This window comes from Sminthopsis crassicaudata, chromosome 4 (genome assembly GCF_048593235.1).
Source record: "Sminthopsis crassicaudata isolate SCR6 chromosome 4, ASM4859323v1, whole genome shotgun sequence".
Classification (NCBI taxonomy): Eukaryota; Metazoa; Chordata; class Mammalia; order Dasyuromorphia; family Dasyuridae; genus Sminthopsis; species Sminthopsis crassicaudata.
Window position 1 is genome coordinate 344,704,140 of NC_133620.1, and position 12,839 is coordinate 344,716,978.

The 12,839-nt window shown below is 42.0% G+C and overlaps 1 protein-coding gene across 3 annotated transcripts in view; it reads right to left on the minus strand.

Annotated features, from left to right (window-relative positions):
- HROB (homologous recombination factor with OB-fold) overlaps positions 1–12,545 on the minus strand; it is a 30,041-nt gene extending 17,496 nt beyond the window's left edge. For all 3 annotated transcript variants that reach the window (XM_074261135.1, XM_074261134.1, XM_074261136.1), the window contains exons 1-6: positions 11,642–12,545; positions 10,853–10,903; positions 5,686–6,807; positions 4,824–4,907; positions 3,481–3,618; positions 2,884–2,992 (exon numbers count right to left, since the gene is read on the minus strand). In XM_074261135.1, the coding sequence (XP_074117236.1) occupies positions 2,884–2,992; positions 3,481–3,618; positions 4,824–4,907; positions 5,686–6,807; positions 10,853–10,903; positions 11,642–11,671 (1,534 nt within the window). In that variant the 5' untranslated portion in view covers positions 11,672–12,545. The remainder of the gene's footprint in view (positions 1–2,883; positions 2,993–3,480; positions 3,619–4,823; positions 4,908–5,685; positions 6,808–10,852; positions 10,904–11,641) is intronic.
- Positions 12,546–12,839: the final 294 nt, after the last annotated feature.

The following is a 12,839-nucleotide window of genomic DNA, read 5'->3' on the forward strand; positions in this document are numbered from 1 at the left end:
CCAAACCATTCTCCAATTGATAAATGGTCAAGGGATATGAACAGACAATTCTCAGATGGTGAAATTGAAATTATTTCCACTCATATGAAAGAGTGTTCCAAATCACTACTGATCAGAGAAATGCAAATTAAGACAAGTCTGAGATACCACTACACACCTGTCAGATTGGCTAAGGTGACAGGAACAAATAATGATGAATGTTGGAGGGGATGTGGGAACACTGGGACACTGATACATTGTTGGTGGAGTTGTGAAAGAATCCAGCCATTCTGGAGAGCAATTTGGAACTATGCCCAAAAAGTTATCAAACTGTGCATACCCTTTGACCCAGCATTGCTGTTATTGGGATTACATCCCAAAGAAATACTAAAGAGTGGAAAGGGACCTGTATGTGCCAAAATGTTTGTGGCAGCTCTTTTTGTTGTAGCTAGAAACTGGAAGTTGAATGGATGTCCATCAATTGGAGAATGGTTGGGTAAATTATGGTATATGAAAGTTATGGAATATCATTGTTCTGTAAGAAATGACCAGCAGGACGAATACAGAGAGGCTTGGAGAGACTTAAATCAACTGTTGCTGAGTGAAATGAGCAGAACCAGAAGATCACTATACACTTCAACAACAATACTGTATGAGGATGTATTCTGATGGAAGTGGAAATCTTCAACATAAAGAAGATCCAACTCACTTCCAGTTGATCAATGATGGACAGAAATAACTATACCCAGAGAAGGAACACTGGGAAGTGAATGTAAATTGTTAGCACTACTGTCTTTCTACCCAGGTTACTTATACCTTCGGAAGCTAATAATTAATGTGCAACAAGAAAATGGTATTTACACACATATATTGTATCTAGGTTATATTGTAACACATGTAAAATGTATGGGATTACCTGCCATCGGGGGGAGGGAGTGGAGGGAGGGAGGGGATAATTTGGAAAAATGAATTAAAAAAAAAAAAAAAGAATATAAGCTCGTTAAAGATAAGGAATGTCTTGATGTTTTTTATTTGTATTTGCAGTGCTTAGCAAAGTACTTGTAAACAGTTTTACATTCATTTATACCCTTATGCCTACTTTCTCATTTCTACAAATGTTTGTGAGAAGAATGTATACACGTAACAAGGACATCCCTGATAAAAACATGGGAAGGGAACTGACAAGCTTTTACAAACACTATTCTATAACAGATTCTATCTTTACATTCACAAAATTGATTAAAAGGAGCCAAAGAATATATAAAGCACTGCACTGAGTGTTTGTCCACTACAAAAGAAATTTTATTTGGCTTAAAGATGTTTTTTTTTTTTTTTTTTTTTTTTTTTTTTTTTTTTTTTTTTTTTCTGAGGTTAATTGGGGTTAAGTGACTTGCCCCAGGCTCATAGAGCTAGGAAGTGTCTGAGATCACATTTGAACTCAGGTCTTCTTGACTTCAGGGCTAGTGCTCTAATCACTGCGCCACCTAGCTGCCCCAACAAAGTACTATTCTTAAAGGCTTTCTTCCAACAAGGTCTCATGCTGACTGCTTCAATTTTCAGAATACAGAAGAACGTTCTGTATTCTTTTAAATTAAAAAACCATGCCAAGAATTCAGCATAACCATCCACAGAAGAAAAATCAATTGGATGAAGAATGTTTCTTGTCTACCTTATGATTTGCAGTTGGAAGGATAGCCTGTTAAAGCTGGTCCATGAATACACATACATTGGATAGATACTGCAAATGAACAATGAACTGGGCCTAGCACTGAACAGGAGGTAGAGGACCAAATTAGTGTTTTAAATGAGCCTAACATCTCTTCCAAAATTACTATCTTTAAAAATAAAAATATATTCTTAACATAGTTTATGGTGATGGTATGCTGGAAATTGTAAAATACCATTATTGCCAAGCAATCCATCCAATTTGCAAAAGAAGATTCATGGTAGGTATAAATAGAATGCATTACCTCACTCAAGTTGAAATGCAGACCACAAAAAAGCAAATTAAAAGATATCATCATAGATATGTTAAGACCACACAAAAAAATCAACTTGATTAAATAGTATGAACAAGGGATAACAAGACAGATAAGACACTGATATCTATATAATATTAAGATCTCAAAAAGAATCTTGACATATTGTATAAACCCCCTAAGGAGGTTTTCCAGGAGGACATGGACAAAAGCTGCCCATATGAGAACACATAAGAGGTTATGATTTGTACTGTTAGAAGTAGTATCCACATTGATATGATCACAGCTCCATTTAAATAGAATCATTGATCTAGAGCCAGGAGGGGCCTTCAAAGTCCATTTTGTCTACCCCCTCTCCTATTTTATACATGAGGATATTGAAGTACAAGAAGGTAAGTGATTTAAGGTGATGAAGGTAGAGACAGGAGTGAGCAATGAACCCAAGGCCTGTCTTCAGAGTTAGTGCTCTTCCTACTGTACTACAGAATGTTTTGCTTGGAGAAAAGGTGCATTTGGTGCTGGAGGTAAAAGGAATAACATAAAAACAACCTTCAGATATATGTGACTTCTAGAAAAAAGAATATATTCTGTATAGCAGATAATATGAATCAGTGAGTGGATGTCACAGACAGACAGGTAGCATGATTCCACATGGAAGAATAACATTTTAAAAATAAGATATTATTGAGCAATGTAATAAGATTGCTTTGTCATACAATAAGTTCTCTGATGTGACAAATATTCTAAGCAGAGGATAAAGTAGTCAGATATGCTAATAAAATCATTGGTTTCCATAATCTCTTCCAATTCCTAGCTTCTAATACTCTGATATATCTCTAAAAGACTAAGGATCACCTACTGCTTTGGACTCTGAGATCAAAGATCCTTCCCAGAAACCAGGTAGGCCCAAGGCCTTGCTCCTTACCTGTAGGATCTCTGAATACCACACTGGCATCTACTGTATTTCGGCTCAGGGATTTGATCATCACAGCCATGGTGGGCACTTTGTTCCTGGGAAGTTGCTTCAAAGCGGCCTATTTAAAGGGACCAAAAGATCATGGGAGGTTCCTGGTGGAGAGCAAGGATCTACAGGTTGGAGATGCCATTTATACCAAGCCAAGTAAAATCACTTTCTATGCGAAGGATTATCTAAATGGAACACTCAACTCTGCATCCTCATACTGCCTAGAGACTGATTAATCTTCTACTTCTCTTTTTTTCTTTTAATATTTATCTATTCTATTAGAAAATACCCTAGCATATGTGATGATACACACAGGTAGATTACCATATGTACCTCACCCTTGAAAGACAACTTGCTCTTACTGTTCCACTAAACCCACTCTGGGGCCTAAAATAGATCCCAGAGATGAGCAATGATTAAAGCTCTTTCTAGTCAAGGATATATATGGGTGGATGGAACCATCATATGAGGAATAGGTTTGGAAAAAGCAAAGAAAAGCCTTTCTCATCATGGGTAGATGGGGGAAGGAGAAGTGAGATAAAATAGCTTCCCTCTTACCTTCCGCAATACCATGACAATACTGTATGTGTGCAGGAAGCAGGTAGGGTCTTGGTCATCTAGTCCCAGTTCAGCTTTCATAGTCAGCCAGGGGCCACGTTCAAAATCCTCCCCTGAAGGCTGGGAACTAAGTACTTCCTGGAGCAAAAATGGGAAGAGGCACCTGGGTGAATGAGTTTCTATGCCACTATAGTTCCTTTGGGTAATGGGTGGCAGAAAGTATAGATCTCTTTTAGACAAAATACAATCTTTTATCCATGCTAAAGTTTAGAGATGAAATATTTTCACTAACAGTTCAGGAAAATGCCGGATGCAATAGGGATTCAGCTGAAAAATGAAATGACACATGTTCCTTTCCTTACCTAGCTCTAAATTCAGTGGCCTTCTGTAAGGCCTCTATAAGACTGATTAAGGCCCCAAATCAACTTATAAAACACTTTGACTTTTTATTATTATTTACTGTGACAGTTGAAAAATAAGAGAGCTCTGGGCAGCTAGGCGGCGCAGTGGATAGAGCACCAGCCTTGAATTCAGGAGGACCCGAGTTCAAATCTGATCTCAGACACTTAACACTTCCTAGCTGTGTGACCCTAGGCAAGTCACTTAACCCCAGCCTCAAAAAAAAAAAAAAAAAATAGAGAGCTCAATAGATGAAGATGAGGTACTAAATAAAACTATTTTAAAACATCAAAACCAAAGACAAAAAGCCTTCAAATGAAAGGATAACTACCTAGAGTCATCGTTTGGGATGGATGACTGAATCATAAAACCAGGGATCTGGCTACAGGGAACTCATCAAAGATTTATAAGTGGATGACACACTAGAGACCATCTAGTCCAAATCTGCTTCTATTACAACCCTATACCTCACTTTACACATAAGAAAACTGAGGTGCAGAAGTGTTAATTATCTATCCACTGTTCACACATGCTTTAATGGAAGAAAAGTTCTAGTCACCCAATCAATCATTCATTATAATTTAACAAAATAACTATCCCTTTCCCCAACCCTTGTGGGAAGGAGATATTAGAGCCCTTATTTTCTAGATGCAGAAATTCCAGACTGGGGAAGGAGAATAAGTATAGATCTGTGCCATCAATTAGACTATAACTGATATATGAGATCATTCAATATGGTCTTTTGTGGATATCTCCTCTAGTCTCTAATTTGAAATACCTCTTTGATCCTACAATATCATTGAAGATGTCTAAATTATTAAATTGTTAGAAGCCTACTCCCAAACTCTTAACAGGGATGCTTCTTCCATATGACCATCCATCCCACTGAATGGTGCAATTTATTCTGATTTGAGAAAAAGAGCAATAGCCACTGAGCAAATTACCTCTGTCTGGAATTTAGCTAGTGCACCATGGGCTGGAGTCTGAGGAGTTGAAATCATGATCTCCTCCAGATTTTTCCCACTGTGCTAAAAGAAAGGAGAATGTAGTTTGAATGAGAAAATTGTACAATTTTGCATATGAGTTACATAATGTGTCCAGGAAAACTATAAGGAACAATTATTACATTTTTTCTTATTTCAGCAATCTCATGAACAGTCTTATATGTCTTTGGAGATCTTTAGAGGAATATGAAGTTCCACTGGCTCAGAGAGCTGAAGAGGCTACTTCTTAGAGCCGGCTAATCTATAAGACCCCTCCTACCTTGACATTCTGGAAGAACAGAACAGTATCATAATATTCCATTCTTCAAACTAGCTGGTTAGCCTAAAAATTTTGTCCTAGTGTGGTCCAGAACAAAGTCACTAGCTCCCAATTAATTGTTTGGGCTCTATTCAGACATTCCTCAAAATACAAGTTAATTAAAAGTTGGTCAGACTTGTTCAGAAATCAAATTCTCATAGCAGGGGTCTCTGTTGCCCCTAGAACAGCCCATATAGCATCTTAACTAATCCAGGGTCCTAAACCTGATGTGATTGCCAAGTCCTTGCAGATATAACTCCATTCTTCCTTACTGCTAACTTGCATCTCTTCTGCCAGGAAGATTAAGAGAGGAGTGACAACCTTTTCCTACTTTGTTTTGCCACTTTGCATTTTAAGCACCATTTTTATTCCTCCTTTATCCTAGTAGTGGGGAATACTACTTCTTGACCAACCAGATAAAATGTTGCCAGACACATTGTTGCTAAATTTCTTTATCCCCTGTTCTTCCTGGTAATGCAAGTCAGCTAAGTGAATATCATTTACCTGATGAGGCAAGAGTCCAGCTGGTCCAGGAAAACGGCGAGTTTTGGCTCGAGTGGGTAAATGGGCAGGTATCCCAGGTGTCCGATTGGTAGCAGTAACTAGTTGTACAAGGTGATTTGTGACTATAGGAGTCTGAAGAATCCCTGAGGCTGCCAGGGAAGAACAGGGGGTGGATGGGGTGGAGAAAAGAGACTCCACAGAAGAGACCCGAGCTCGGGACTCTAAGGGTCTCTGGATAGAGTTAGGCACTTGGACAAGAGAAGATTTTGGATTGGGAACAATTGGCCCTAGAATTCTAGATTTTCCACTTTCCCAGGAAGCTGGAGATTGAAATGGTTGAGATGTTAAGGAATTATTTTGAAAATTGTTCTGAGCATAACAGTTAGCACTTTGGAGAGGCTGAGGCACATGGAGATCCCTGCCCTTAGGACCAGTTTGCCAGGGGATGGATTGAATGGGAATTCGTGAACCAGATGGGAAAGTATGTCTGCTGGAAGCACCAGGTCTCATAATGAACCGTGGATTCCCATGGTAAGTGGTAGGATCTGAGAGTAGGGGCTCAGGCAGTCTGGTGACAATTGACCCTTGGCAACAAGATCCTCCCAGCTCAGACAACCGGGGCCTTTTAACTTGCACAAGATCCTCCTTCTGCTTGGGAAACAGGCTTTTCATAGGCTCACTTGCATCCCCTTGCCTCAGTTCCATGCATGATTGTATACTGAACTCATTCTGTTTACTTGTCACAGTGGAACCAGACCCTGGGTGTTGCTTCCCAAGAGAGAAAAGTGCATGATGTTCTGTGGTTACTCCTTCTAAGGTCATTCTACTTTGATTTCTAGTTCCTCCAGCTAAACTGGGAGAAGGGGAATGTCTTAGGTATGTTGATGTCTTAGAAGGAGAATCCCCTCCTGCCATGGACACAGTAGGGGAAGAGAGTCTGAGACCCTGAGCTGACAGGCTTGAAGCCCCTGGAAGAAGAGTGGAACAGGAAGTCAGTTGCCCCAAGGACAGTGCCTCCTTGGCAGCTTTGGGCTCGGAATACACAGGTTTCAGGCATCCTGGATTGACAGAAAGCGAACTGGAGAACTTGTTTTCAGTGTCCACTACAGCTGACAAGAAATCCTGCCAATAAGACCAAAGAACCAGGTTTTAGCAACTGGGATAGTTGCTTGAATTAAAGAGAATCTTCTCGCACACATTCTTTCAGATACATGCACTAATACACGAAAGAAGGCATGAAAAAACAATAGTGTTATTGCTTCCTCTCATTTTATCCTTTAGGCCTAATCTTATACTATCCTGGATTGAATTTTATGCCTTTTTCAATGCATGATATTAAAACAGGAAGGATAACAATCTACTTGGAAGGATATCTCAATACAATTTAACAGTCACTGAGCTGAATCAATGTAGCCTGAAACAAGAGGCCACATAGGTTCATAAAAATCTAGTCCTTATCCCAAGAAACTGAAAGCACCTTAGAAAAGTCAACTGATTATCCTTGTTGTTGGGAAGCAACTAAAGGTGTAGGCTACAGAGCATTTCTGTCAACACAACTAGGAATGGATCTCTTGTTCCTAGCTCCTGTCCATGCTCTATCTTCCTACTGACAATATGGCCTCACCAATTGCACACAGGTACAAAAAGTCCTTTGAAGATATCCTACATCTTCTGAAATGTAGGGAAGTTAGTAGCTACTTTTTCTAGCAGGTAGTAGCTTCTAGTTGGTAAATGAAGCAAGGCTGACACTTTCAAGCTCAAAAGATCTGTTCCCTAAAATCAATCAAAATTGCTGATTTTAATCATCAGGAAGCTGGCTAGGAGGTCCAGAAGAGGATTATTTCCTGCCTAGTGTGTTATAATAGCTAGTGAACCTTAGAAGGGCTTAGTTTAAGGGTTAGAACTGGCAATCAAAAGAATAACAATTATGATAAAGCCTAAATGACGCCTAATGTTTATGGATTCCTTGCCTTCCTAAAAGCACCTTCCTAGGCATAAGGTCATTCATGGAAGGAGGGGGAAAGACTATCTTCCCATTTTCACTGACAGAGATGAATCCTATAGAGCATAGATGCTACCTCCTTCCAATCCAACCTTGAGGCTCCAGAGTCATCCCCTTGTTATAACTGAAAGGTTCTGCTGTTACCTGGTAAGACTAAAAAGGGTTATTTCAACAGTTTTTATTTTTTTAGCCTGTGATCACACCTCTCCAAAGCTGAGAGACAAGGCAAGAGCAAACCTTCTGTTCAAGAAAACCTGACAGTTCTGAATTTCATAGTCGAGAAAACAAAAAACTTGGAGTTCCCATGCCATAAAGACACCAATTCTGAAGAGGTGACCTAGGTGCTTAATAAATGCTTACTGACCAATTGCCCTACTCTGTGGCTCCATTTCCTTCTCCCTCAAAGGGGAGAACCATGTAAACTCTTAGCTTAGCCTAGTGAGTAGGAGGTGTCTTTACATAGGTTTCCTCATACAAATTTTATCACAAAGCCATGCAAAACTATAAACATCAAAGCATTTGGATGAGAAGGAAAGGGGGAGGAAGGAAAAAGCATATATTACATTAAGTGCTATTAGGACGACAGTTGATGCATGAGACTGTTGCCCATTCCTTAAAGAATAATCTACATTTATATTAGTGGTTATATATTTAGATAGTTATTACTCAATCAGCCCAACACAGCAGATAGAAGCCTGGTAAGTCTTATGTCTAGCACAGTGCCTGGCACCTAGTAAATGCCCCCCAAAATGCCTGTTACTCTGCTTCTGTGATCTTGGCTAAGTCACTTAACCTCTCTGACACAGGCAGCTCTAAGACTACAGGTGAGAGCTAAGTTTCTGGTCTGAATTGGGAGATGAGATCATAGTTCAATATCAAGAAACAAAGATGAAAAAAGTTAAACATCTAGACATCAGAATCAAAAGATTTGAGTCTCATTCCTGGGCTTACCTGAATCATTGAATGACCTTGAATAAGTAAGTTCACTTCTTGGGGTTTCATAAGCTAATAAAAACCTACACTCTTAGAATTTAAAAGCTGGGAGTTAGAAATCATATAGTACATTTACAGACCAAAAAACTGAGATCTAGAGATATAAGTACTTTGCCCAGGATAAGACAACAAACCCAGGACCAGAAACCAGATCTTTTGACTTTTTTTCTGATGCTAACCCTCTCCATCCTTTTTTCTCCCTCCCTTTCTTGACTCTCAAAGAGACTGCATCTCCCCATCTTTCCCAAACCAGAAATACAAAGGCTATTTAGTCACGGGCCAGATTCCACTACTGATCAATAAAGGAGCTATAACCTATCATTTCCAACCTGAGCCAGTCGGCCCTTCACTAGCAGCTCCATGCCCTCTAATCCCACCCCAATCCCTCCTGGTGGTTCTGAATATTGTTAATTTATTTAGTACAGACATTGGTCTGGACACTTCACTTTGTAATTCCTGAATTCATGAGATCTGTGGTAGAAGTCACATTATGATTGGTGCTGAGTGAAATGAGCAGAACCAGAAGATCATTATACACTTCAACAATGATACTGTACGAGGATGTATTCTGATGGAAGTGGATATCTTCAACATAGAGAAGAGCTAATCCAGTTCCAATTGATCAATGATGGACAGAATCAGCTACACCAGAGAAGGAGCACTGGGAAATGAGTGTGGACTACTTGCATTTTTGTTTTTCTTCCCAGATTATTTTTACCTTCCAAATCCAATTCTTCCTGTGAACAAGAGAACTCTTCGGTTCTGCACACATATATTGTACCTAGGATATACTATAACATATTTAATATGTATGAGAATGCCTGCCATCTAGGGGAGGGGGTGGAGAGAAGGAGGGGAAAATTCAAAACAGACGAGAGTATAAGGGATAATGTTGTAAAAAAATTACCTATGCATATGTACTGTCAAAAAATGTTATAATTATAAAATTAATTTTAAAAAATAAAAAATCACATCATGTTGCCTCTCAAAATGCTTATAAAATGTTCCTTCCCTATCTCGAGTACATCATAACAATATACTTAAATGGAAAATCATTCTGAGATTCCAAGTAGCAAACCACGCTTGGAGGGGCTTCTTTTCTTTTTTCTTTATTAACTTTTATAATTATAACATTTTCTTTGACAGTACATATGCATAGGTAATTTTTTTTTTTTTTTTACAACATTATCCCTTGTACTCCCTTCTGTTCTGAATTTTCCCCTCCTTCCCTCCACCCCCTCCCCTAGATGGCAGGCATTCCCATACATATTAAATATCTTATAGTATATCCTAGGTACAATATATATGTGCAGAACCGAATTTTGTTGTTGTTGTTGTTGTTGTTGTTGCAAAGGAAGGATTGTATTCGGAAGGTAAAAATAATCTGGGAAGAAAAACAAAACAAAACAAAAAAAAACCCAATGCTCACAGTTTACACTCATTTCCCAGTGTTCCTTTTCTGGGTGTAGCTGATTCTGTCCATCATTGATCAATTGGAATTGGATTAGCTCTTCTCTATGTTGAAGATTTCCACTTCCATCAGAATACATCCTCATACAGTATCATTGTTGAAGTGTATAATGATCTTCTGGTTCTGTTCATTTCACTCAGCATCAGTTGATGTAAGTCTCTCCAAGCCTCTCTGTATTTCTCCTGCTGGTCATTTCTCACAAAACAATAATATCCCATAACATTCATATACCATAATTTACCCAACCATTCTCCAACTGATGGGCATCCATTCATTTTCCAGCTTCTAGCCACTATGAAAAGAGCTGCCACAAACATTTTGGCACATACAGGTCCCTTTCCCCTCCTCAGTATTTCTTTGGGATATAAGCCCAGTAGTAGCACTGCTGGGTCAAAGGGTATGCACATTTTGATAACTTTTGGGGCATAGTTCCAGATTGCTCTCCAGAATGGCCATATTCTTTCACAACTCCACCAACAATGCATCAGTGTCCCAGTTTTCCCACAGCCAGGAGGGGCTTATTTTCAAGATGCATAATTAGGAATTTAGCTTTTTCTTTATTTTCCAGTCTCTCAAAGACTAAGAAAATCTACCATAAAAAGTCCACTGAAGGGCCTGGAGTCAGATGGATGTGTTCTAGGCCAAAATGTTGGCAGCTTAAGTGAGAATTTCTCTGTCTCAGATCACAAATGCTTCCTCACCTCATCTTCAAATTCGTCTTCCACAGCAAAGAGGTTCTGCAAACTGTAAGCCTGAAAAGAAAAGAAAGCAATGTGGGGGGAGAGGTGGCGAGGGAGAAGGATGTGAGAAAGTTACTATTTACAAGTACATTCTGCCCTCGTCATCTCCCTTCCCACTTCTAATGACCTAACAAAAGTGTTAGGACGAAATTTTTTTTTAATTCGTTGTTGTTTTGTTGTTTTGCTGGAATTTTAGAAGGAAGGGGAACATAAAAGAAAGGCGGTATCCCCTAGCCCCACCCCTAGTTCGGATCAACCTAGAGTGAAAGCTGGGAACAGGCTCTGGAGCCACCTCGAAAGGGAGGGGGGTGGGGGACGGAATTGCACCCTAGTCCCAGCCAGCGGGCTCAAACAAGCAGCCCCTCAACTTGGGCCGGGGGAGATGGAACCGTAAGGCCCCCCCAGCTAGACTTTTAATGAACGCTTATCATAGAATTGGGATTGATTTGGATGGCGGGGGTACAACAGAAAGGGTGCTCCAGTCTAAGCAGGACCGCACCGCCGGGGGAGGGAAGAGGGGGGGAAGGGAAGCGTTCGGGCGGGCGAGAATAAACATGGGAGGGCTCGGCTCAGGTGCTTGAAGGGGAGGGCGCCCCCTCTCTCCTCAGCAGCCCGAGCTCCTCGGGGGCGGGGCCAAGAGACGGAAGGAGAGCCTCGAGCCCAGCGGGAGGGAGGGAAGGGCGCCCCAGGCAATTTACCACGAGGGGACGGGGGAGAAGGGGAAAGGAAGGAAAGGCCGCTCGTGATTACCGTAGAGTCTGCGGGTGGGCTCCCTTTCATCCTCCGCCATGTACTAGAGCTCGGGCCTGGGCCCGGGCCCAACGCAGGGGGTGACGGGGAACAAGTGGGGCCGATTGTCCAGCGAGACAATCGGGCAGGAGCTTTTGCGGCTAAGGTGTAGGGCACTCGGACCGGGAGTCTGAAGCCAGCCAGCAGCTGCAGAAATGTAATTTCTGGGGACGGGATTCGAAACGGCCGCCACTCGCCTACGTCACCGACGTCTTAAAGGAGTGGTTGGGAGGGAGGGAGGTGAGGGGGCGGGACACTACTTTTTCACGGAGGACGTAAATCCCTCCCTCTTCTTTCCTGATTTAAAGGCAAAGGCAAGAGCTCCGTGCTGCCCGCCAGCGCCCCCTGCTGGAGGGACTACTTGCCCCTCTGTTGTAGATGGAAGGGAAGAGAATTTAGAGGTGAGCAAATCGCGCTCCCATTTTTACTGAAGAGGAAGCTGGTCGAGAGAGGTATTTGTTCAAATGACATCCTCAAGGGCACTTAAGTAGTAAGTTAGCAAAATCAGGGAAGTCCGGGTCCTCAGTCCGGCCCCACCCCACCCGGACTTTGCCTCTGCGCCTGCTCTTCCCTCTGCACGGGGTCACTTGGCCTTAGCCCAGCTTGGTCCCCCGAGCGCTGCAGGGTCCAGATGGGCTCAGGGTGCCGGAGCGCCGAACTCCCCAAAACGGACGCTAGAGGGCGACCCTCAGCCAGCCCGGGGGAGAGAGGCTCCGCCGGAGTCTCATCGGAAACAGCGGAGAAGTCCGGATCCGAGCTTCGTTTGCTACGTAAACATCAATAATGGATGGAAAATTCCCGCTTTCCCCTCCGCAGTCCTACTTCATTTTACCATCCGAGACCGAGCAGAGGCAGCGAGGGCTCTGTGAGGGGAGCCGCTCTGCACCCTGGGGATGTCCCAGAGCCGCTGTGCGAGAAGCCCGTAGGTTACGGCAGCGTCACTTCTGGGCCTTCCCGCGAGCTCCCACCCCTGCTCGTCCATCTGAGGGGCATAATAATAAACATATTAGTCAGGCTCGTCCCGTTTTTGTGTCCGAAACACCGGCCGCCGTTTCCTTCTCCGGCTCGTTTTACAGATCCGGAACCACGCAGACGGGGAAGTGACTGCCGGGTCCCACAGCTAGGACGCCTCCGGGGCGGCCTTCCTGACTCCGGGAGC